A 27,017-nucleotide genomic window follows, 5' to 3' on the forward strand; every position below is an offset into this window, starting at 1 on the left:
GTGCTGGTGGGTTTTTTAGCATATGATCTCCTATGCAGAGAAATTTGCAATGTGGATTTACTTATAATCTGAGGATGGTCTCTAGTATAAACAGAATGTGTAAGCAATGATGACAGATCCCCAGAAAGCTGAGAGATGATGATATCAAAATATATACAGAGAAAGACTCAACCAAGAGAAGAGATTTCTAAGGTCCAAAATCTATCTGTGTTCACCACTGTCTAGGGTGGGAGTTCCCCAAACTGTTGCCTTGCATGTTTGGTTAATGGGCCTATGGATATTCATATATATATATATATATATATATATATATATATATATATATATATATATATATATATATATATCATGCTTCTAAGCCTTAAGAATCATAAATTAACAAATTGGCTCTGATTTCATCTTTGACAAGAGACTTACCTAAGCTTTCAAAGTCATTTTCATGTAGAGTGAATTTTCTGGGCAAACTACCATGAATCATCAGGTCTGCACAATTGTTTTATTTCTGCTTGTAAAAGCTGGCATGCTGGCTCATACAGCAATTTCTTGCAAGTTCATACAGAATTAATATTGGCCTTCTCAAGTCCATTCAGCTCTGGATAACTCAATGGGAGATTCTTTACATAGAAAACAATGGACTAGAAACTATTATAATGATTTTATCAAAATAATATCACCCTGTCGGGCCCTGCCTGGGGGATGGTCAGTCAACGTCCCTCCCAGAGGTGCCCCTCCATCCCTTCCTTCAAAGCACAGTTATAATGGGATGGGTTTACAGGGTTCAAATTACAGCAGGTTGTATGTATTAACTTTTAAAGCCATTTACTTGGACAGCCTGAGGAGTTAAAGTACCTAGTATAGATACAGAGATACGAAGCACATCTACTAGGGAAGACAAAGGGAAACCAAAGAAGCTTATTGCTCTGCAAGCCAGAAAAAGATTGAAGTCTAAAGTTCCTCAAACCTAAATGTTCACTTGAGTCAAGAGGATCTCGTAAAAATGCAGATTCTGATTCAGAAAGGCTGGGGTGGGGCCTGAGATGCTGTTTCCAACAAGCACCCAGGTGACGGCAGTGCTGCAGACAAGGTCCTGACTTGGAGGAGCAAGGCCAGAGAATTTAAATTACATAGCAGTGTTATAAACACAAGGACTTTGACTTTATCGATAACTCAGCAACAGAACACCAAAGCAAAGTCACCACAGTTGAGAAGTAATATAATACATTTTGTGCACATTTTTAGTTACTAGAAATTACATTTACAAGAAAATAGTTTTCTTTTGTATCCTTTCTTGTGTCAGGCCCCAGAATGGGAGTGAAGTGGTTTATGGTCTTTGACAGGTTTATGTGCCAAAGCTGTGGGCGTTGCTCAGCTACCTCTAAACACACACAGCCCAGAAGCTGGGGCCAGAGCAGAGCTGGCAGCCTCCTTAGCACATCCCCTTAAGCTCCAAAGATCTAAAAGTGATGGGGAGGGACTCTCGCAGGCATCTCAGATCATTCTGTGCATTTCCCATCACTTTCTGGAAACTCACAACACCAACAGTCAGGCCCTAGTGGAACAAAGCACCTTCATACAAAACTTGCTATGTGCCTTAAACAGGGCATTTTCCAAGGTGGCTAAAGGAAACGTGGATTTCAGGATACATAGCTCTCAATTTCTTCTCCATACTGACCCCTAAAATTTTCTACAATATTGGACCTCCTGTAGAAGGCAAGAGCCACAGGAAAAATAAAGATTAAAAAATGAAGCAACTAGGTGATACACCAAAGGAGACGTGGGCTTGGTGGGGGGGGGGGTGTCTTTTTGTCTTTTGAAAGGAATTATCTTACTTAATTGTTAAATTCCTCTTTTATTATAGAGCTCAGTATTTTTCCTTCTATAGTTTGCAGACCATTGGTGAAACTTGAAATCATTTTCATGGGTCAGAACCAAGCTGTTTTAAAAATGCAATAGCCCAGGGTGCATCACAGTTCAAAGGGGAAGCCTTGTTTCATCAAACTTCTCAGTTATACTGTAAAGTGCATTTCTTACTGTGCATCATAATCAAAAATTTGAAAAATTACTAGACTATAGTTTGCTTTATGATAGAGGGTTTTTTAAAGCCATCAGTTTTTAATCAATTTATTTTTACTATATTCACCTGGCACTGCCTTCGCTAAATGAGGTCAGAGCAAGTAAATTTTTCAGGTATTTCACTGCCCTTTCCACTATAAATTCCGTGAACTCATAGAGCATGCTTAATCCATACATATAACATTAAATTCCTATAGGTCATATATCATATTAATAGGTCAATTTAATCGATACTGAAGTATTCCTGAATTATACACCCAACTCTATCTCTGGCCAATTGCTGGGAGCACTTCACAGCTTTCAAGTTACAAGGGCACCATCTACTGGTGAAATATTTTCTTTGTTACGACGATACTAAAGAGCCACCAAAAATGTCCTGATTTTTCTAGCAAAAACTGCAACGACATCCTATAAATACATTGATATTCTTTACAGCCTTTTACTTAATTTAGGAGTTTCACTCCATTCTCGATCTGAGAAGGGTCCTTCCATTCCTCAGCAGGGAAAGGAGCTAGTCTGTCCTTCCTGTCTTTCCGTTAAGCTGAGCCGGTTTCAGGTTTCAGCTCCTCCTTGAATTCCAGCCTGCTGAGACGTCCCTCTAGAAATCTCCAAAATGGAGCCTCTCACAGCCTACCCTTTGAGATGTTCAGGGCCCAAAGCAAAGGTATTTGCAGTTTTGCTGTCTATGGTTCTATGTACAGTAATGCTATTTCTTCTACAACTAAAATTCCTAAAACCTAAAATCAACAGCTTTTATACCTTCGAAGTGAAAGATGCAAAAGGAAGAACGGTTTCTCTGGAAAAGTTTAGAGGCAAAGTAAGTTGCATCTTCTGACTTTAATTTCTGTTGTTTGTCCATATTCTCTGTTTATTCTCTTAATAGTCAATTTTTCGCTGTTAAATGGTCATGTGATAATTTCATTCTCAAAGTGATGTTATTAGTGTATCACTTTAGCCATCAGAGTTCTCATAGTGTATATACTTCTAATTGATAAACTCTCATTATCTTAACTGTTTGCTTTAAAATGTTTTAAGTGCTGAATTAATAATACATTAAGTTGTTTAGGAAATCGTAATAGTAATATGAGTATGGAGACATTAATGAAAATATTAATTCCATAATCTAATAACATTAAAAAGCGCTCTATCAGTAATCATATTTTATCTTTTTATTTAAAAATATACTTTTGTGAGTACCTGGGGCTTTTTCAATAGTAGTGATTTTTCAGAGTTTTAACTTATGCATCTGGGTTATGATTTTCAATAGAATTGGTTATGTCTAAAAATATGAAATAACCCTCTATCAAAGATTGTATTCCCCCAACATGGTTTAGGATTTTAACTTCTTGCAGAATTTTTTTTAATCTTTTATTTGCTTCACTTTCCGGTTGAATTTTTTTCTTTTTCCGGGAGGTTGCACTAGTTGTAAACGTGGCTAGTGACTGCCAACTCACAGACAGAAATTACTTAGCACTGCAGGAACTACACAAAGAGTTTGGACCATTCCACTTCAGCGTCTTGGCTTTTCCTTGCAATCAGTTTGGAGACTCGGAGCCCCGCCCAAGCAAGGAAGTAGTAACTTTTGCAAGAAATAACTACGGAGTAACATTCCCCATCTTCCACAAGATTAAGATTCTAGGATCGGAAGCAGAACCTGCATTCAGATTTCTTGTTGGTAAATATCCACCTTGCCTTGCTAATGTAATGTTTTTAATTGCTTTTTACTTTTAAAACCAATGTACCAGGACCATACTTTCCTATTTCATTTGAAATGTTTTAGTGGCACAGTTTTATAAAACTATCAAAGAGTTATATTCTCATCCTTTGTAACTTTCTAGAAGTTATACTTCCCTGAAATCAATGTTTCAGCCTCTTGGATGGCAAAATAAATCTACTCCAATGTATTTTATTCCTTATGATCATTTTCCTGAAGAATGTACTTTCAGTGTAGTCATGGCAATTTCTCAAAATATTTCAATCCTCCTCTCATTTAACTAGTTTGTGGGCCAATGTCTTTCTTCTTTATTAAAGCTGTACATCCCTCATGAATATTGATAAGGATTATTAGTTAAACTTATCTTTGTGGTTAATTTTATGTTGCCCTACTTATCTGAGATATTATCCTCACGGGTGAATAACATCTCAGTGTGCCAGGTGGTTTTTGGTAAAATTCAAAACAATATATCTTGATTGTTTTGGAGGAGGATAGTGTTAGGTCATCTCAGTAATTAAGCTAGTTACAGAAATCTATATTTAAAGCTTTTCTGGCATAAAAGTAGTGCAGTATACTGACTAAGATCAAAGCTTTGGCGCCAGTGTACCGGGTTGAAACCCCTGCTCTATTGCTTTTGCTGTGTGGCTTCGGGCACATAACTTAACTTCTCTGTGCCTGTTTCCTCATTTGTAAAATGACATTATCAATAGTACCTTCCCCTTAAGATTGTTTGGAGGGTTAATTGTGTTAATAATAAAAGTAAAGTACTTACAGGCATTCAGCTTACACTGTGCCAGGCACTATTCTAAAGGACATTCAACTAATGTTCTCTCATCTAACTTAGGCAAATGATATCTTCAGTCCTGTTCTCATTGGAGGTAATTTGAGTTTTGATAAAACCATGACCTCAGCCAGGCAATCAAGCTTTCAATCCAACAAACCAGCTAATGATGTTCTATATTTCATTTAAGTATTAAATCAGAATCTTCCAAAAACAATATATTTAATTTCTAGGGAAAGTCAATATAACGCCTAACATTATGAATAGCAGCTAGAGTGAGGTCTTCATTCCTTTTACTTCCAGGGTTCACTGAGGAGAGAAAAGCCAGAGCACGTGCCCTTGCATTCATTTCTCAATTATAGCAGCCAAATACTTGGGCGCAATAGCTTCTAGGTTCTTCCCCTTTGTCACTAGAAAACCTTCTGAAAGTCCACTACTCTGTAATCAAAAAGGTAACAGTGATATAAGGTTTCACAGAAGTTAGATAAAGCTCCAGAGACAGACTGTGAGATGACTGCCAAGTGAACCTTAGATCTTTTAAAATTGGCCAAAATGGGCAGTAACTGATCATGTGGTCACAAACAGGACTGCTCTGTACCCAGTGAGCAGGTTGTTTACTAAACAAGGCACCTGAGTGGAAAGGCAAGTAGGGGCTGAAACCCAGGCAAGTGCAAGGTTATATGCTGAGACACTGTACCCATCTAGAAGGGTATCTTTTTCTAATTCACCCAAAGATGTTACACTGGCTAGAAAGAGGCTTGCCCTGATGGGCATTATCTTTAAAAACACAATTTCCATTATAGAAAATGGTAATTTTTCAAAATGATTTTAAGAAGGCTTTAATTAATAATACAATGTTCATACTGAGTCATTGATGTTTGAGCTGATCAGCAATACTTTCTAAAACTGCAATAACAAATTTAAATACTTGGCACGGTTTGCAAAGTAAAGCACATGTAAGTAAATATTAGGCTACTTTTAATTTAGTATTTTTAACCTATACTCCTACATTGGTTCTTTCCCAGCATAAAACAAAGTATTCCCACCTTTAAAAACTCTAGGCAATGTGTTCCTTCTACCTACTTCATCACTACTGTTTTTAAAAGAATAGTTAACACATCTTTCCTCCACCTCCCTGTCTGTTTCTTTCTTAGATCACCATATTTGGCCTCTAACTCCACGACTCTTTGAGCCTGGCAGGTCCCGGTACCTATCACTCCCACTCTGGACCCTTCTCTTTCTCCTTTGCAGCTTCCTCTTTTCCACCCACCCTCTACTGATCCTCAGGATTCTGCCACATCCTCTTGGGCTCTTCTAACTCTTCCCTTTCCCTGGGTGAGCTCTCTCTCCTAAACTCCAAAACCTCCTCTGATTGGGTATCCCACATACACCTGAATCCCTTCGTGTACAAAATGGAATTTGTCATCTTCCCCTAAAATCTGCTTGCTTTGCCATGTTCCCTGTTTTAAGAGCAGGAGCTCTGAAGTAAGAAGGTCTAGATCTCAATCTGGGTTCTACCATGCACTAGCCATGTGACCATGAGTCTAGGCCTCCATTTTTCTCGTCTGCAAAATGGGGATAATACCCACCTCACGGTGGGGGATGGGGTGGAAGGGGAGGGTATTGCTCAGTGATAGAGCGTGTGCTTAGCATGCACGAGGTTCTGGGTTCAACCCCCAGTACCTCCATTAAAAATAAATAAATAAATAAACCTATTAACAATAATACCCACGTCACAGGGTTGCTGTGAAGATTAAATGAGAGGATTCATTTAAAGCACCGAGCATACATATTAGTAGTCACATAATAGGCACTTGGTAATTTTTAGTTATAATTATTTATATTTTTCCTCATGTTAGTCAATAATAATGCACATAAATCCTATATGATATAAATAGAAAAAACTTTCTTTTATAAATTAAGATGTATCAAAAGGATGTCTAATTTCTCAAAATAATATTTAGAATTCCTGTTTTCAGCTACGTAACATGTAACAATATCAGAAACATAGATATATTTACTATGAAAAGTAATCCGTACATTCCCATCACCACAGATCTTTAGAACATCATTTTATCCTAAAAAATGTTCAGAAATTGAAAGTTTTGAGCTAGTGACAGGGTAGCTTTTTGGGATTGAGATCAACAAATCTAAAATAAACCATTTTATTTCATTTCATGATTCCAAGTCAGTAGAATCATCAGTAAAGTCAGCAAGTACATAGAAATCTGGTTGCACAAACTTTGAGTTGCCTTGTTTGGGTGTTTTAATTTTTGTTTTGTTTTGTTTTGTTTTTAACATGATGACAATCCTAGAACTTGACTCTAAAGTCATCTATGCAGATAGTGATGGAAATGAAAGTCTTTACAAAGAATAAAATTTTACTCATGAAAATATATTCTGATATTTTAGATTCTTCGAAGAAGGAACCAAAGTGGAATTTTTGGAAGTATCTGGTCAACCCCGAGGGTCAAGTTGTGAAGTCCTGGAGGCCAGAGGAACCCATTGAAGTCATCAGGCCTGAGATAGCAGCTCTGATTAGACAAATGATCATAAAAAAGAAAGAGGATCTATGAAAACGCCATCGAACCATTCTAAGGCAATAGTCAGACTACAGAAATGTCTCCATGAGGGCTTGGTCCCATTTTAAATACTCTGACAAGTAAATGTGGTACTGAAGGAAGATTTTCCCTCTAAGTTATCTTACCACTAAGTGGTAATGAATGTCCCCACAATAGCGATGTTATCCAAAGCAAAAATAAAGAGCAGCCAAAGAATCTAAATGAAATATATTAAATACTTCACCTGACCACATGAAATAATTCAGAATACAGTCATCAGTGTGCTTCAATAGCCTATTATTTGACTTGACATTTTCTAGGACTGTACTGGATAGAAATGGCAACATACTAACAACTCTGAATTTAGGACACTGTGTGAAATTTCTGGAGTAACTAACTGTAAATGACTATTTTTATGTAATAAAAGACAAAATAAAGTTTGCAAAATGTGAAATGTATGTACATAGATTCTAATCCTTATGTATTTTTATCTGATCCATATGTAGGATTTTGTTTTTAAGTACAGGTTCATGGTATGTTTTACTACAATCAGCCAAATAGTCATTTATAAGTGACATTATCATAACATTTGAAAAAGTTTTCATCATCTTCAACGTTTATTTTTTTCCAGAAGCAACTCAAATTCCATAATTAGAATAGTAACAGTTGAGTCAGTCTGTATTTCTGAGTAAAAACCCCAAGTGTAAGAAAAAGGCCAGGAGTATATAATCATACAGCTTGATTCCTTATGAGTTAATTGCAGTTGCCCATCCAGTCAGACTAGATTAGCCATGTGGAAAGAATTCAATGCTGCATCATTCTCATGGCTGAAATAATAGGAATCAACTCCAAACAGTCAAAACTCTTAATGTAAAAAAAGGAGTGACTGCAATTGCATGATTCCTAGAAAAACATCAGCAATCACTAAGCCTTCTGATAGAGTCACAACATAGCCTTTTCCCCCAAAGTCCTGACCTTTTTGTTTTGTCAGCCTTCAAATTACTGCCTAACAAAGCAACATGCCAAGTTGTAAAGGTTAATTATTGCCTCATGAAATATATATTCATTTCATAAAAGAATTAAACAGGAATATTGGGGTGAAAAAAGTCATGTACAATTTGGCTAAGAAGGAAGACCCAGTCTAAGTTACTGTGAACTGGTTCTCCAGTTCCGACCTGATAAAATGAACGTGAAGATTCTTTTTTATGGTGAAGTCAGTAATGCCGCGTCAGTATATAATTCTGCAGAAGTGTTTAAAGTTCTTAGAGACACCAAAAATACTTCTTGGAATACCTTCTGCTTCAAAGTATATGTCCAACCACCCAGCTCTGAATGTAGTTAGTAAGATATCTGGTGGTGGTGGAGGTGTCCCTCCCCTCAGGTCAAGAGGCTCCGCAGGGGCACCTCAAGGATGGCCAGTCAGTGTGTGAGCGAGCCTGCTTCTGCCTCTCACCAGCAGCCTGGCCTTGAGCCAGGCGCTTGACTACTTTTCAGTTTCCTCACCTGTAAACTGGGGAGGAGGGTCAAACTGAACAAAAAGCCACTTTCAACTTACCAAGGTTTTTCAATTGATCAGAAATCGGTACTAACCTGGATTGTTGTTGAAATGGAATGAGAGAGGGTATAGCTCTGAAGTAGAGCATCTGCTTAGCATGCACGAAGTCCTGGGTTCAATCCCCAGTACCTCTATTAAATATATAAACCAAAATAACCTCTCCCTGAAAAAAGAACTCTGAACAAAGCTTATTTTTTTAAAAAAAGAATTCTAGAAAGAAAAGAAATGGAAGCGACCTAACCATTCTATCTGTCCTTTGCAAAATTGCCCCAAAAGCCTGTAAGCAATTTGAATTCTGGGCCTCTAAGCAAAATTTTGTTTAGGGCAGTCCCTCCAAGTGTTGCTTGCAGAACACTCTCACCATATACCCCCACTTACGACTTCCCTGAGTTCATAGCACTACTGTGGGGCTGCCGGGTGTTTATGTGCTCACACCAGAGCATGAACAGAAGTGTACCTGCCAGCACTGCAGAGGCTACATAGACGCCCCACTGCCAGGCAGATGGTAATGGAGCCGCACTGGGGAACGACCAGGACTGTCCTGGTGAACGCACTTCCCAGGTCCATCCTGCCACAAATCACTAGGTCTCTCCAAAGCCACATAAAGTGGCTTTTTCACTTACATATCTCCAACCTTGGTTGCCTTATTCAACCTATAATCTCTCATCTAGTTAGTGCTTGATTCTCTCCTCTTGCCCCCCTGAATACTCAGGGAAGGCTGGTGGGGATTGGAAAATGTGCCGTATAAATGTCCATCCAGGGTTCTGTAACCACCAGGCCACGTGCGGTCAAAGGGAGTAGAGCAATCTGCCGACATGCTGCTGCCTGTGACTCAGATGTCTCATGCGAATACCGCCAGGCAGACACACAGAGGAAAAGCTGCCTCTTTCTTGAATTGAGCATAATATCTTCTCTATCTCAAGCATCAGAAAGTCTGGGACATAGACTGTTATGGGCTGCCTGGACTGAGAAGTGTAACAGAAAAATGCAGGCACCACACAAAAGAGTACTCAGCGCTTGTCCTCTTGACAAAAGGGACAAAATCAAATGCTTTTAATTATGGTTAATAATTCATTGACTTCAAGTTTGTTTCGGTTTATTTTATTTGGGAAGTGAGACGAGGACTTCATACTAACTCCTGATCAACACTTCATGGCAGATGTAACAACAGAGAGTGTTGGAGACTGGAATAAATATGAATTTGCCTGAAATATTCCCTAAACATTGTGCTTCATTTTTTGAAAATGCTAATTATAATGTACCTATAGTATGTATAGGTACATATAATTCTTATAATGTACATTATATTTACATATGTACATATAAAATTCTTACTAATTATAGTATATATAACATATACACAGTGGTGGCTGGTAAATGTTTAACAACCAGCTCTCTGGAGGAGAAGTCCCAATTTGCAGCTTTTGCAATTTCCATGGTGTGAATGCTCCCACATGGCCAATTTTAATGTACTAATAGTTTAATAGCTGGCTTGCAAAATTTGAAAATTTAACAATCGGTTCCCACAAACCAGGACGAGCTGGCTCCAGCACAACAAAGTTTTTAAAATCAGACTAGATCAGGGCATCATAAGACTCTCCAAAGAGAAAAATCTAAAGCAAAAACATATATACTCTTTATTTTTATTATATACTATTTTGACAGGTTATACATAAATGTGGAAGTATATGCAGTTACTGAATTATGAAAAGCTGCTAACATTATAACTATATAATCACACTAGACCCTAACAACCTAACTGAATTGCCTGCAGGTAATCTCAAGTAGGAAAACACTCCAGTAAAAAAGAAGAAAAAGAAATGTAGACAAAGTCCAAGAAGGAAAAAACAAATACTATTTCTCTATATTTATTTTCTTTAAACATAATGCCTGTGTTTCAAGACTGCCTGTTGCAAGCGAAAAGTCTTGAGTGACCCCTGTACAAAATTATGTTCAGTCCAGATACTGTGCTCCTTTGAAAGAAAAATGTCATGTTTGGATGGAGCTAATATGGAGATGTTCTGTGTGTGTTGATCCCTCAACTTGACTTCATCTTCCACAGGGAATAAAATCCTAACAACTGTCACACCTGGAAACTGACACATCACCCTTCTGCCCACCCTTCTCTCCCTCTTCCCGCTGAACAGTTGAGGCAACATCTGGCAGAGGGAAGCATTCTCATAGCGGGGCAGGGGGAGTGTGGCGGAGGGATGGATGCGAGTAAAAAGCAGTGAGGAATTAGGATGCCTTCCAGAAGGTATGGTGGGAAGCTACATACCCAGCACGAGCGAGAAAACACAGTGGCTGCCCCGAGAGAAAACACCTGAGAGAAAATAGGTCCAACCAGCATGGCCTCTGTCCTCTTTTCTCGACCCCCTTCCCCCTCCTCTTCCTTTGACATTCCGAGTGTGGACCCCTCTCTCTCCCTCTCCTCCTATGGAAATGTTTTCTTTTTTAATTTATACATGCATTCACCTCCTTACCCACTGGTCTCCTTATTCATCTTTACTGCATTCCATCCTTTCCTTTCTCATCATCTCAATAATAGCAACTGAAACATGTATTCTGTCTATTGAATATAAATGTTGGTGTTTTATGTCTCACTCTTTAGTTTAAAAAATTAAAACACATGGGACAAGCCTTCTAAATCTAGTAGGTTTTATTTTTATCAACAGGTCAGTCACTTTCTATAGAAAATAACAGGTTGAAATTTAACCTTTAAAAAAAAAACAAGATGAAAAGAATATTTACATGGAAGGGATACTTAAACACAAAGATGCTGGAAATGGAATATTAGACAACAATAAAAAGAGGATGAGATTTGAAAGTAGCAAAATGCATAAGAATCAAATTACAGGTACTTATTTAACCTATGGTTCTAGAAATGTTTAAATAAGGTAAGAATTAAAATTATTTTACCAACAACTTACAATCCAATGCAGTATAGAATGTGATATATTTCTCATCTCACTTGGGGTGTAAATAATTGACCAGCCCACCAAAGTCAGTTCCATGAACTTGCTACAAATGTCTATACAAATACACTGTATGTCTGTGCCCCAGGACAACCTGACACTACTCCATGGGTCAAAATGGCCTTCAAGGGAACAAGAAAAATATTTTAAATTATATTATATAGCCAGTTCTTTCCAATTCATGAGCTAAATCTCATGCTGTTTTCCAAATACTGTATGGGTCTGTGATTTTACAGAAAATGAAGTGAAGAATTGAGGCAAATTTTCCAAATAATTCAATCCCAGTCCCACAGCCCTCCAAAATCCCCAATTTTCTTGATAGTCAAGTGAAAATATTTTAATTGACTGACTCATCTGGAAAGTTACCTCAATTCTCCCTTCAACTGTACACACATATGGTACTTGAGACCTACTCTCATGTCATATTAAGAAACTGAGCACCCAAAAAGAATACTAAAGACTTAGTTGAAAATCTGGGGAAATATATTAGGCTTTCCATTCCAAACTGTCCTTATATTCTAAGCTTTATATTTAAAATAAGTGTCTAATTTCACAAATACTTTAATACTTTCCACAAGTATTAGAGACTCTAGAATATTACCAAAAATGTTTTAAATAATTAGTTGGAGTAGTTTCTTCACCATTATAAAGCTGTCCATTGTATTATAACTGAATAGCAATAATAAGGATTACGATAAAGCATGTCCTGGTTCATGGCAAAAAGCACACCCACACACACATATTACTTACAGATTTAATTACACTCTGATGTTCATTGTATATGCAATAAGATAGCAGTTGCATGTTAGCTGATGCCATTCACGTATTCAACCAGCTAACAATACACTGCCAACCCATCACACACAGATAACCAATGCACTTCGTTAACAAGAAGAATTTATCCAGAAGCAAGTGGCAGGGTAGTTGTGGCTGCTGAATTGATCCAAAGCAGCCAGCTAACAATACACTGCCTACCTGATTCAGGTCACTGCTGCTTTTCATGGCCCATGAAGTCACTAAGGCTAAATTTATAGCATGAAATACAGTGGCAGAAGTTTCATCTTAACAGTCACATTAAAGAAAACTTATAGATAAAACCTATTCCTCCAAAAATATTATAAGAAATAAAACCAGTATTTTCTTTAATCTAGTCAAAAACTGAGAAAGAAAAAATTTCAAAATACTTACGCTTAGGTTTTCCAAATTAAAGACTTGGATATGAAAATATGTTATTGCAATACAAATGAATTAACAAAGCTATACTTAACTATAGCTTTTCCAATTACTTCTGTTTACAGACCAAAAGACCAGTTGTTTGTATTAGGTAGTAAAATATCTAGGAGTCATGATAATACATCAGCTGGGCATAAGACAAATCTTCAGCTATGTTTGGGGAAAACAAATACTAAAGCATTTAGGGCAATTAAGGACTTAAATGACATTTGTTTTCTCCTGCTATAAAAGATATTAGTCCTTGAATTCTGAAAGTGCATTCTGAAAGTTATGTGTTCAATTTGTCGTGTCACCACTTAAAGAAAAATTTAAAGGAGATCTAGAAAAACCTGTAAAACTGTTGATGGGTTTGAAACTAGAATCTATGGGTAAAAACTAAAGGAATGTGAACTATTTAGCCTAGAGAGAAGCAAGGTGAATCATGATAATGAGGAATCCAAAGCATATAAGAGATATTTATGTGTAAAAAGTAAGATAAAAATCTTTGGATTTGTTTTATTTTCACACTGATTAGAAGAGAAGCTAAAGGCCTTTAGGTTTCAAGGAGAAAAAATACTACATTGGATCAACTTTTAAATTACTAACCTAAGGGCTGTGGAATACGTGACTTCTCTTCTTGACCACAAGATGGCACCATTTCCATTTCCTTGGGGGCAAGTTAATGAACGCAACAGAGAGGAGTGCAACTAGCAACTGTTAAAATGAAATTGTAACAGCCAGCTAGCGATGCACTGCCTATCTGACACATCCTATCTGATTCATCCTTTGTTGTTCAGGCAAAAACTAGAAAGTACCACTCATATACAAACCATTACCATTATTTGTCAGTCTGGAATCTTCAGTTTGTTACAAACATGTTTTAATATATAATTAGACTCTATAGTTAGTGATAATATGAGATTTTTAAATTTTTCATATTTTCAGACCAATTCATACTTCCAGCAAATATCTTGTGTAGCAAGAATTAGTTTGTTCAATGTCATATTTGAGAGAGAGAACTAGAGAGAGCACTGGACACTCACCTTGGGAGAACCTTGGCTTCTCTTCTGCTTCACGTCTTTGGCGAGCACCCGCATGACATTCTCCTTTGAAAATATGGACAATATATTGAGAGAGAAGCTGTTTAGGAAAATCATTGTTAGGTTCGGAATGTTTCTAGATCCTCAGCTTGTCAAACTACATTCACTTTTTAAAAAGCAACCAGGCACCTCCAGAATATAACTAAATTACACAACAGGATAATTAAGATCAGGATTGAGAGTTTTGGATTACCTTTTGGTCCTAAACATGTATTACAAAAGGTGCCTTCTACAAGAAGCCCCTTTAGGGAGTTGAGTCGAGGAAACAAAAGGGCGTTACTCACCCACAGCATCTCTTCTTCGGTCCGGACCCTCCTCCGGGCGGTGCGCTCCAGTTTCCACTCCATCTCTGGGAGGTTTTTGCCCTACCTGGAGTGTAGCTTCTCCTCGACGGCTTTTGGTTTTTCCTCCAAGTCTAAGCCAGTCTTGACGCTTAATCTTCAAACCTCTGGAGTCTCGTCTCCCAGGACGATCATATTTCACCTCTAACCTTCATTTCCCCCGACTCGTCCCAAGGCTCCTAGAGAGCGTTCCCCAGGGTACTGTTTAAAAAGCCAGCAGGGCGGCAGCCAGAGCGGGAATCCCCCTCTCCGGCTTCTCATTGGCCGGCGCTGCGTTGACGTCAGAGCCCGGGAGGGATTCCCCCAGGGCGCCCGGCGGTCCCCTCTCGCTCCCCACTGGCGGTCCTGCCCCGCAGCCTCCTGCTCTGCGGGCGGAGGCGCGCGCTGCAGCGCCAAGCTTTGCCGCGAGCTGTGGCGGGCCTGAGCTGGGCTGGGCGCCGAAGGCTTGACAGCGGCAGGAGGCGACGGGGTTGGCGGGCGAAGAAGCGGGTTCTGGGAATTCACGTTCTTTCCATTTTAGAAACAAAAATGTTTCATAATAACTCCCTTTTCCTCGGCCCCCACTTCCCTTTCTCCAACTCAACTTCCTGCCTTTCTGGGATCAGTGCAGTAACTCTCTGGCCTTCTCTCCTTTGACGATGCTCACCGATTATGTAAGCTATAGATTTTAGGCGTGTTCCCCCAACATGTTCATCAGCTCTTCTTCCATTTTCAAACAGACAGAGAAACGTAGCAAGTTTTCAGTGCTGATGAGAAGGGGAAGCATTGACATGTTTATTCAATACATTCTTTTTTGCTCTAGCCATTTGGAAGTGGTCACGTTCTCTCACTTGAGCTTCTGAGCTACCTTCCCAAAAAATGGCTAGTGATAAAGGTGAAAAAGTTGGTGAAACAGCCAATGACAGGGTGGACCTGATAAGGAGCGAAGAGCCAGCAAGAAAGCTGAGCAGACTGGGGGCTCAGTGAAGGAGGAGAGAATGATATTGGGGGTTGAGGGAGGGGTTTGGAGGGAAATGACAAGGAGCCAGATGGGCTGTGCAGACTTAGATGGCACACCAGAGCTGCCAGGAGAGGAGAGCTGTGCCATATGGCAGGAGGGGAAACTGGGAAAACTCTGACAGTCTGGCAACCCGCTTATCTCATTACTTCCTCCCTTCTCTCTCCCAGTTGACACAGGATTGCTTTTGCTCTAAAGGAACATGTGGGTTTGTCCATTTTTCTGGGGAAAGGGTTCATAGATATCAGACAGTCAAAAGTGTAGTGATTTTTTTTTTTAATCTAAACTCACTTTCCTATTTTCCTTCATACTGAAGGCAAGAAAAATGCTATCAAGGCTAAGACCCACTCTTAGACCAGTTTTCCATCTACAATGATAAAGGTTAGGGGAAATGCTGAACAGGGTAACTTAATCTTCAAATGAGATTTATCAGAATGCATCAGATATCCCTCAGATAAAAAGATCTCTAAGTTTTACCCACAAGTATTCTACTTTCTTTGCAGTGCATTCAAAGGATACTCATTCCGACTTCCAGTAAATCCTTTCAGCAAACACTGAGGCTAAAGTGAAATATCACTGGATGAGAGTCAGATGTATTGTTGATTTAAAGGATTAGTTTTGCAAATGCCAGCTAAAAATAGCAGTACATTTGAAATAATATTAAAGACTTTTTATCTTTGTTCTATTTTTAAATACCATTTAAAATTTACCTTTTTATAAGAATGGGTACAAACATGGTAGTAATAAAATCCAGTTTAATTAATGAGCTTGTAAGTTAATGTAAATTGGGATTTTAGATTCCATGTTCTTACAAGAACTAAGTATAATGAATTATTCATTTGGAATTTTTTCTGTAATGTTTTCATAAATTCTATTTTAGCCACTAATTCCTCTGCATATCACACCGCCTCCAAATGCCTTTTTTTCCCCTAACGTGAAATAGAAAACTGTGAGTCAAAATCTTCCTTTTGTGGGAGTGGGGTAGGGTAGCTCAGTGATAGAGTGCATGCTTAGCATGCACGAGGTCCTGGTTCAATCCCTAGTACCTCCGATAAATAAATAAATAAAACCTAATTCCTCCCCCCCAAATTTTTTTAATACTTCCTTTTAAAAGTTATGGTGCATTTAAATATTCAGATTGAAATCTGACATCAAAATGATGGAAACAGAAAAATCACCTTTTGGCAAACACCACACACTAAATGCCCCAGTCAAGAAGCATGAATGCTAAAATTGGTATGCATATGATGAGGATGTTTGCCTCCTGTGATTAAACACGAAAGAAAAATCACAACTTTTCATTGGATAAACCTGGAAGACACCACCTTAACCAAGTAATCAATTAACATCTCCATTAATGACACATGGATATCATGTGCCTCTTGATATAACGCACTAGGAAGGGCACAACAATCACTTCTGTGATATTTTTGACAAAAAAAAGTATTGCTTGAATAATGAGAAAAACTCAAATTGAAAGACATTCACAAAATAATTGGCCAGTAGTACTCTTCAAAAGTGTCATTTATGAAAAAAAAAAAAAGGCTGAGATGCTGTCACAAATCAGAAGAAACTAAGCAGACATGGCAATTAAATGCATTATGAAATTCTGGGTTGAAACCTGGACCAGGAAAAAAAAAAGGACATTTATTGGCTAATTGTAGAAATGTGAATATCTGTAGATTAGTTAATAGAGTAATGGTAAAGTTAATTCCCTGTTATAGTCATTGTGCTATGGTTATGCTAAATGTTAATATTTGGGCAAATTGGGTTGAAGGATATAATGGGATTTTTATACCATTTTTGTAATTTTTCTAAGTCAAGTTAGTTCAAAATGACAACTTAATAATGAGGGGAAAATTAACATCATGTGGTCATACTAACAGAAAGACTATAGTACAGCTGTTTAGGAGAAAATAGATATACTCCACAAACATTTTATCTTAATTTTTTTCAAATATGTTTTAGATATAATAGCTAACTTAGATGTCCAGATGCCTGTAAGTAATTTAATATCTTCAAAATGCTTGCTCTTTCAGAGTGGGTTTCGCAGGTAGATTTGTAATAATGAAAAGGGTTGTGAGGAAGACCCCTTGGCAAAGGTCAAGGGGCAATTCAAAGGATTTCACGTAGGAAGATGAGGGGGAAACATGTGGAGCAGCGAGGAAGGAAGAAAGAAGGGCGAGTGGGAAGCTTTTGGTGACTCATCTCTTGCCGGTACTCGGAGAGTCTGAACTGTTTAAAGGATATCCAAGCTCTTCAAATGCAAATACTTTTTTCAACTACATGATCACATTTTCATTATAAATAATAATGTTAAATATCTCAGAAACCTACAATGTAGAAAGTAAGCTCCCTTTATTCACTCTCCCAAGCGACTCCTTTCCCCAGAGCACCGACAGACTTTCTCAATGTGTTTACGTACACATAGATAATTTGGCACTGTGAATCTTTCTTCCTATACTTATCAGCTTTGTAACTTGCTTTTTCTACTTCACTGATTTCTATGGCTTTTCCAGAAGTGCAAACCGGAAAGCTCCCCAACCCCAACCTCAACAGTCGGTTCTTGCCTCCTGCAGGAGGTGACTCCTCCCACTGAGATGGAGGAGGCTGGTCCCGCGTCCGCAGCCCGGCCTCGCGCCCCACCTCTCCCGCGTCGGCGCGCCCCACCTCTCCCGCGTCGGCGCGCCCCGCTCGCGCCCCCAGCTCCCGCGCGCCCGCCCGACCCGTCCTGCATGCGCCCTACTGGACAAAAGGAACCGTTGGTGTTTGTCCCAACGGTCCCTGATGCACGTGCCCCGCCAGGTGGGGTGGGTGAGGGATAGCGCAATGCCGGCGGGGATGCGTCCAGCTTCAGCCTACGTGGACAGGGAGAAGACTGGATGAAGGGAGACCTCCGGATTATCTACAGTGAGATAGAGCAAGGGAAAAGAAAGGGAAGGAGACCATCTTGCCTGCTCCCCAGAATATCTAGCTCAAAATAGCGCAGGGGAAGGAGTGAATGAGTTTCTCATAATTCAGACTATCAGCAGGACTTTAAAAATGTAACTTGTGGAAGTCCTAGCAATGTAAAAAACCTCAATAGGAAGAGTAGTCAAAGTACGTCACCTCTGGTTATATGACATTATTTTTCAATTAGAAGTAGTTTGTGTGCATACATATTGTCCCGTTATTGGCTGATTTCTAAGTAAAGAGTCTTGTCTTTTAAAATATATTTCTCCATCCATATCCCAATTAATGAAGATGGAAGGTAAATTTTGTCCAGCTGAAAGCATGAAACGAGATCACTTTACCTCCAAACACTTAATGTATTTTTCCCCTTCTCTTTCTCCATAGGGTAGTTCTTGCATAGGGTACTAATTTACTTTCCAATGATTTTCAGAAATGTAAGGGAAGGAGGGGAGGGTATAGCTCAGTGGTAGAGAATGTGCTTAGCATAGGCAAGGTCCTGGGTTCAATCCCCAGTCCCTCCATTACAAAAATAAATAAACAAACCTAATTACAAAAAAGAAAGAAAAGAAATGAAAGGGAAATATCAATCCAAAATGAGTACAAATCTGTATAAAAGAGATGAAATCAGGCATATGAACATGGTACCCACTCAAAGAAAAGAGGGTTTTTGAGTACTGTGGATCTGAAAATCTTACCAGATATCCTATCAGCGCTTCGAACACAACATAATCCAAAACAGAATTGAGACCCTTTCCCTGTTCCCACTCTCCCCAAAACACCTGTTCCTCCTACATGCATCCTGTTCTCAGTATCACTATCTTCCGTGAAGTAGAGGCAAAGTCAGCCTTCTTTAACTCTTTCCCTTTCCGAAATGCCCAAATCCAACTATCAAAGACAGTCATTTTAATCTCTGCAGTGTTGATTCCATCTGCACTCCTCTTGAATGATTACAATAACCTGGTAATTCAGTCTCCAGTCTATTCCCCTCCAGTCCATTCATTTAACATGCTTATTTGCACCCAGCAAGTGCCATGCACTAGCCAAAGCAGTGCAGATCCAGTGATAAAGTTCTTAAAGGCATTAAGCATTATCTTGAGCTGATCATATTTCCCCCCTACCCCAAACCCCTGAAAGGATCTTCCTTTCAGATAGAATTAAGTTCCAAATTTTCTAGCTCACATACAAGCCCTTAATGATTTTAACATCTCTCTACATTTCTTGCATCTCTCACAATACCACTGTTATCTCCAGTCCCCCACGATGTAGGTAATTCCCAGCACTCTCATGTTTACATCAATTCACCTAGCCCCCGCATCTCACAGGGATTATATGCAGAGCCCAGATAGATGCCTTCCCCCATAGTGGGTAGCATTAGAGGAGAGGCATGCTTAGGTTGGGGAATCCACTGCTTTTTCATTAAGCAGGGAAAAGTCTGCTCCCTGTCCCAAGTGGAGAGGTTACCCCATCCCTCAAGAATGCAAATCAATTCTGAGAAATGGTTTAGGTAGAGTCGTTCAGACCTTGCATTCCATTCTTAGCATATTCAGCAAGACATTCAGGAACATGAGAGACTCATGGAGGAGTGTCTTCCAAGACAAATATTAGGGTTTCTGCTCCTAATTGATTGATTGCTTTATTGTCACATGTTTTATTTTAGGAATTATTCTTTTTAAAATTTTTACCTTTTGACCCCCTTTACCCATTTCTCCCACCCCCAATTTTATTTTTATTGAATTTTATTATCTTTTTAAAACTCAGAGTGAGAAAAAAAATATGTGCCTTCTTGTCCTTCTGCTTCTTTGTAGCACAGAGTTGTGAAAAGACCACAGGCTTTGGAGCCAGGCTTTCTGGGATTTGAAGCCCTATGGCTCAAGGCTATGAGAATGGAAGAGGAACCCACCACTCTGAGATGTCCTCAGCTAAGTGTGAGAGCAACTTCCTTTATGGAAGCTCTTACTGACAAAACTAGAGATGCCGCTGTTTAAGTGACAATGTCTGTGGCTCTAACAACAGCCATGGCCGCCTGGCTACTCTCCCATATCCATTCTTCTCTAATCCGTTTTCTTACAGCAAAGCTAGAATGACCTCTTTTAAGAATCAGTTGTGTCACTTCTCTGCTTAAAGGCCTTCTGTGGCTTCCTAAAGACCAGAACCTTCACAAGGCCTTAGAGTCCTTGTATGATCTGGCCTCTGCCTTTCTCTCCAGCCTTACCTGGAAACCACACACCTCCTTGCATTCTATTTACGACAACCTTTTCTTTTCTTAAAGAAACCATATTCCTTTCACCTTGAGGGTTTTTGTGTATTTTATTCATCCTAATGCCCCTCCTCCTTGACCTAGTTAATTTCTGCCCCTATTCCAGAGCTCCATTTAAACATTACTTCCTTTTTTGGCTTTTCAGGCCATTTCCCACCCCACTCCCAGTTATTTGCAGTCGTAGCACCCTCTTCCTGCTTAGAATTTATGATTCACGCCACCCCAAATGAAGCAGTAAACTATATGAGACTGACTACAAGAGATCTTGGACAAGTCATGTAACTTCTCTTGGCCTCATTTTTCCCAATTTTAAAACTGAAAGTTTGAATTAAAGCCTCCACCTTCTCTACATTGCTCCAATTTCTATGATTCCTAGTAAAGGTTATTCCAGGAGGTACTATGATGTAGATATAAAGAAAATGGGCTCTGGTGTCCAAAATGGGCTTTGGTTTCAATACTCCCTCTTCTATTTACTAGCCGTGGTACCTTGAGCAGTTATTTAATCTCTCAGTTTCACTTTCCAGGTGAAAACATGATCATAGAACTTTACCTTGAAGTTTTTTTATCAGCACTTAGTACAGTGCCAGGGACATGATATGTGGTCAGTAAACCTATCATTGTTATGGGTGCTGCTGCCACTACAGTGTGTAAGTCCTAGAGCAGTGTAGTGCAAACCACATACATAATTTTATACAATTTAAAATTTTCTGGTAGCCACATTAAAAAAAGTAAAAATAGGTGGAATTAATTTAAATAATACACTTTATTTAACCTAATATATATAAAACATCATTTCCACATATAATCCATATAAAAATATTAATGAAATGTTACATAATTTTTTTTGTATTAAGCCTTCAAAATCCTATGTGTATTCTACACTTACTTATAGCACAGCTCAGTTCACACTATCTGCATTTCAAGTGCTCAATATCCACATGTGCCTAGTTGACTATCATATTGGACAATGTAGCCCTAAGGAGTTCCAGTAGCTCTCCTCCTCCTCCCCCAGGTTGTTTAATCTGAACTACTCCAGCTTCCTCAACCAATTATTCATCCATTGGGTACCATTTTAAGCACTAGAAATAAATATTGCTTAATTTCATTTTTCATTCAATATAATGGAAAATTCCCTTATGAGACTGGTTAAGGGAACTATCAAGGGAGACTGTTAAATCTCTTGGAGATAACATAAAAATCACATAATTTATATATTGTGACCTAAGTATGGTGTTCCAAAAGAAAATAGATTAGAAAACATATGCATTCATTTCTAAACAAATATTTGTAAATACCCCACATTAAAATTTAAAAGCTCTCAGATTGATCTCCTTCATTGAACACAGCCAGGCAGAAAGAATCAGTGTAGACATTCTCATGATAATCAATTAACACTAAAACAGTTTTATTATGCCTAAGCTTCAAGTATTTGACCTAGCTTCATCTAATAAGAATGCATTTGCAGTAAATTAAAATGAAACCTCTCTTTCCTGAAGGTGGCACTGTGAACAAGGAAAATTAGCTCTGTTCTCTAAAGTCTTCAGGACTATAGGGCTGTCTTATTAGCTTAAAAAATGCAACATAATATGCATCCTGGTGTCTTTGATTTCTTAATTGCTATTTTCTTTTCACTCTGATTCTTCAAATTTATTGTCTATTGTAGCTGCACCCATTAACTTTTTGAGTGAGTTTTTAGATTCAGATACTGTTTTCTTGAAAAAAGGTAAATAGCTAAAATGTATTGAATGCCAACTATGTTCAGCCACTGTACTTAATACATTATAGCACTGTTATACAAACTTTAGCAGTGGAATAAAGAAAGGGGCTATTTTTAAATAATATTTAGTGGGGAGTGTATAGTTCAGTGGTAGAGTGTATGCTTAGCATGCATGAGGTCCTGGGTTCAACCCCCAGTACGTCCATAAGAAAGTAATAATATTTAACTCCCACAACTCCAATTTACTAGGGAATTTAAGAGTTCTTCTGGGACAACATGTAAGGAGATAAGGTATGATGTTTGTCTTTATTAACTAGAGACCTGACTAAATAAGAGCCTTATTTTGTTACGGGCTACTAAATACAAATGAAGATTTCATCAAATTTTCTATTTTCTGTTAATAAATACCAACTAACCCGAATCAGAATTAGAACTACTTCACCAAGGTACAAGCCACCTAAATTATTTTGTCATCAAATATAGGAAGTTGTGACTCAAACAAACTTAAACAACCTGACTGCTCATGAGGCTAGTTAAAATTTAAAACCACCCTCAAAATGTGAGACAGCGTAATTTGAATACATGGATTGGCTGTATGCCACGGGTGCTACCATTTTTCTTTTTTCTGCAGCGGTTGCACAGCTCTATCTCCTAGAAATTTAGTTTAAAAATGCCCAGAAAATTTGAATTGTGTCACTACTATGGAAAACTTGCCTCTCAGCTGCACCACAAGCCTGTCAGATCATCACATGTAAATGAAACACTTCCAACTACACTTAGCAGTAGGCAAACATACCTGTGTAAATACAGAAGCAGTTAGTTAACATTTTGTGCATTTCAAATTAGCAAGTGGGTCCTAATTTCAACACAATTATGTTTACCTTTCAGTAACCTTATACACAGGGACCTGATTTACTAGAGTAAGGCAGCAAGGAAAAACTCTTGAATTCTTCTTCACGGGAATAGGAAAAACACAGTAGCACACTTAGCAATATTTACAGAGTCACATGGCTGGCAATTCCTCTAGAAGCTTATGAAAATGAGGATAGTGACTGCAGGCAGGACTAACCTTTGGCTGCTCTCTGTTCCTTTGAGATGTCCTGTTCAGTAGACAGCATGCACTACAGCATAAATAGAGCAACGACATCATTTCTGCCCTCTGAGAACCCTCAGACTAAAAGTGAAGGGGAGACCTATGCAATAATAATTCTAGTATTGACAGACTGCAGAGTGACATATTAAAATACAAGGTGTTGTGGAATATTCCTTTTATATAAATAAATATATAGTTGTCTGTAAGCTTCCTCTTCTTAAGGTTAAATCATTTCAATTCCTATTTCTCAGTGCTTTGCTTACTGTCCTCCTCTGACTCCTCAAATTTCAATATTTATCTTAGATTATAGAACTCAAAACTGTACCATCATTATAAAAGCCTGAAAGGCTGAATTTTGGAGAAAAAAATGCCTTATTTTCCTCAATTTCCTAGCATTTTGTTCACATTTGAGATAACTATAGAAATGTGCCTGATTCCATGTAGATTTGTTAAATATCTAGCCACAGAGTGTTGGTAAAATAAATTATTCTACATCTCTATAATGAAATGAAGTCATTGAAATATTTCAGAAGTAAAAATTGTAAAAGAATCATCAATACCATTAGGTAGGAGAAAAAATGGGGGTATGATAGGGCTCGATTCCTGTTAAGTATATATTTGTATGTATGTACATAACAAAACTGTCTGAAATTTCCCATTGAAGGGAGAGAAATACAGGTGTTTTATGTTACTCTTCTTGCTTGCAGTCACTGATTTTGTAACAAGAAAAGATGCTTCATTTTGCAAAAAAAAGTCTCAAAATTAAAAAAATTTAAATCTTGTTTTATTAGCATAAGAGGCCTAACAAATCTAAGGAAAAAAGTGTCAATTGTTTTTGAAAACTCTTAATTTTTTAGGACTTTTAAGCTGATTTTAGAATAGATACAATATATATGCTAAATTGTAATAAAAATCAGAACCCCACTGCAGAGTGGGTAGGTCTGGCTACCTCAGTAATGTTATGTAATTGTACCTAATAATGTGATTGTAGAGTTGCCTTTCCTTTGGATTCTACAAATTTTGTTTGTTTGTTTATTTGTTTCTAAGATTTCTCTTTTAGCATGGAAATTTCCTTGGGTGGGTCACATTATTCAGTGTTATTTATTGACATCTTAGCAGAAATTAGGTAAAAGCAAGAATCAAATAGTGATAAATGGGTGAGACAGAGCAACAGATATCAGAGTTTCAAGTGCCAAAAACAAGCTGTTCATAATTTTACTGAAGCAGAAGGAGTGTAAATTCCCCGGGTGCTTGTGTTATCAAGTGAGAAAATGTATGTAAGAGTACTTTTAAAATGTTAGAGCTCTCTACAAATAATAGCTAACATTTACGGAGCTCTAACGTAAGTTCTGTAACTTCTTCCAGTTAACACATTCACTTATGCATAAAACCTGTGTACTATGCCTGATTGTGAAGTAAGCCCTGCCAGCATTTCCATTTTGCAGCTGGGAAACTGAGGCATGGAGAGGTTAAATAGCACGCCAGATCCCACAGCTAGAAATGGTTGAGCTAGGATTAAAACTATTACATGCTCCAGCACAGCTCTTAACAACTCAGTATTTTGGTTTAAATGCTGGTGTTAAGGTTTTCTTGCTACTTTCTACAAAGACACTACAGTTTTTTGTTTGTTTGTTTTAACAGTATATACACATAGCATAAACTTCATCTGAAAATATTCCCTAAAATGCCCACCTGTTTCTACACATAAAAGCATTTTACTAGCAGAAGATTCCCTGGACTATAGTAATAACATGAAGATTTCCTATCTTTTTATTTAAAAGCTAAAATTAGAATAAATAAATTCAACCTGGAGATCATCATATTAAGTGAAAGTAAACCAGAAAGAGAAAATCTCTTCATATGATATCACTTATATGTGGAATCTTTAAAAATGACACAAATGAATTTATTTACAAAACAGAGACAGACTCACAGACATAGAAAACAAACTTATGGTTACCAGTGGGGAAAGGAGGCGGGGAGGGATAAAATAGGAGCTTGGGATTCGCAGATACTAAATACTATATATATGAAAATGTTAAACATTTACATTGGCAATAAGAAACACTATTAAGATAACAGGATAATCAAGTGTTTTCAAATGTCTTTCCACTTATTTGCTGTGATCATTAATTTTATTCAAAGGAAAACAGAAATGTTTTCTGCTTCCCAATAACCCTATCCTCTTTAAAATTTATAAGGATTTTCTATGAATTTATCTATGACCATAGAATATTTAAGCCTATAAGGGGCCAGCCTATTTTTTTATCTTTTCAGATGAGGAAGCAAACCCAAAGGAGTTTATCCAAGTACATAATCTCCTAAATATTAAAAAAGAAGATTTCAGGAAATGTATGAGCCTGGAAGATTTTTCCTTTCACTGCTAAAACCAAGATAATTTATAAAACCCCTTCTCATGCAGCAAGTGATAATATACTAGGAATCATTTCACAGAAGGTATGCACAAGAATTAATAAGCTTTTCCAGGTAGAATATATTTAAATTAAAGGAGCATTACATTACTTAAATTTCCTACATTACATCATTTTGCATAATAAGAAATGAGAACAGAAACAGCCAACACTGCAGAGTATAATTAATGTAGTCTCCCTGGTTGAGGTAGAAAGTACATACATGAAAGACTGAACTTTAGGGCAACTGTAAATAGATTGCAGATTCTGCAGTTAGCATTATCAATTTGGGTACAAAGAACTAATCAATTTCACGTGGACAGGTGTAGACAGGGAATATAGAAATGGGCCAAAGAATGATACAAAAGATGGAGATTTTAAAAAGAAGAGGCTGAAACAGGGACAAGTTATATGAAGCAGTCTGGCCCAGGGCTTTGTCATCACCCTGCCAAGAAATGATTAATTCTTAACTGCAAACACACTCTGCATTATAGGCCCTTTGTCATCAGCTGTCAGTGTGCATAGACTTGTTTGTAAATAATGCTTGATTTATTTCATAGGCTGTGGATTCTCTTCTTTTTGATCCGTCTTCTTTATAACTTCTCAAAGTAAAAGAATCTCTTCAGGTATTTTTAAGGAGAAATGCTCTAAATGAGTAAAGCCAACAAATATTCATAGATACCACGCTGGACAAGATCTTATGTTCAGTCAAAGTCTTCTACTCTAACTGTACTCCCCAAAATTAATTTTTAAAAACAAGCCTAAGCTAAGAGACTATAAGACCTCTTAATAAGAGACTATTTACCTGATTAACTGAAAATCTATCAATGTTATATACTATATGAGATTCCATAAACTGGTGTGATAAAAATGTGTTACCAATAAATATAATACATTTAATAGAATAAGGGCACATCTGTTACATTTTGACACTCAGTTTTAATTTATCATTCTGATTTGACCTAGTAGTTCCATTTAGTTGATAGGTTTTCCAAACTAGCTATAAAGTTTTCCCCTTCAGTATAAATCTATTAAACATTTTTGGCCCATGATGTACCTAGCTTTAGGGTGCTTTAAGTACTTAGTTCAAAAGATAAAATACTTATTGAGTAAATTATTTTCTACACTAAATTCAGATACAAATGCCATTCTCCTGTTATAGACGTGGCTTTTAGATGCTAAAATTTCTTTATATCACAACTGTGTAAAGATTTTTTCCCTATAACTGTTTTTGTTATTCATTTAACAACTTTAAACTCATTTTAAAATTTCCATAAG

The 27,017-nt window shown here is 37.7% G+C and overlaps 2 protein-coding genes across 5 annotated transcripts in view; one reads left to right on the top strand and one right to left on the bottom strand.

The window, feature by feature from the left end:
* Positions 1–14,327, bottom strand: part of CDC20B (cell division cycle 20B) — a 54,676-nt gene extending 40,349 nt beyond the window's left edge. The window contains exons 1-2 of the mRNA XM_010966290.3: positions 14,256–14,327; positions 13,915–13,977 (exon numbers count right to left, since the gene is read on the bottom strand). Coding sequence (XP_010964592.1) covers positions 13,915–13,977; positions 14,256–14,318 — 126 coding nt within the window. The 5' untranslated portion in view covers positions 14,319–14,327. The remainder of the gene's footprint in view (positions 1–13,914; positions 13,978–14,255) is intronic.
* GPX8 (glutathione peroxidase 8 (putative)) lies at positions 2,633–7,587 on the top strand. 4 transcript variants are annotated; one of them, XM_074358214.1, is made up of 3 exons: positions 2,633–2,890; positions 3,613–3,748; positions 6,981–7,587. In XM_074358214.1, exons 1-3 carry the CDS (start codon positions 2,687–2,689, stop codon positions 7,142–7,144), a joined length of 504 nt encoding a protein of 167 aa, XP_074214315.1. In that variant the 5' UTR covers positions 2,633–2,686; the 3' UTR covers positions 7,145–7,587. The 4 variants fall into 4 exon arrangements, with proteins under 4 accessions (XP_074214315.1, XP_074214317.1, XP_010964590.1 ...); XM_074358216.1 differs by having other exon boundaries at positions 2,643–2,737; positions 3,487–3,748; XM_010966288.3 differs by having other exon boundaries at positions 2,646–2,890; positions 3,487–3,748.
* Positions 14,328–27,017: the final 12,690 nt, after the last annotated feature.

The sequence above is a fragment of the Camelus bactrianus genome, chromosome 3 (genome assembly GCF_048773025.1).
Source record: "Camelus bactrianus isolate YW-2024 breed Bactrian camel chromosome 3, ASM4877302v1, whole genome shotgun sequence".
In the NCBI taxonomy this organism is placed as follows: domain Eukaryota; kingdom Metazoa; phylum Chordata; class Mammalia; order Artiodactyla; family Camelidae; genus Camelus; species Camelus bactrianus.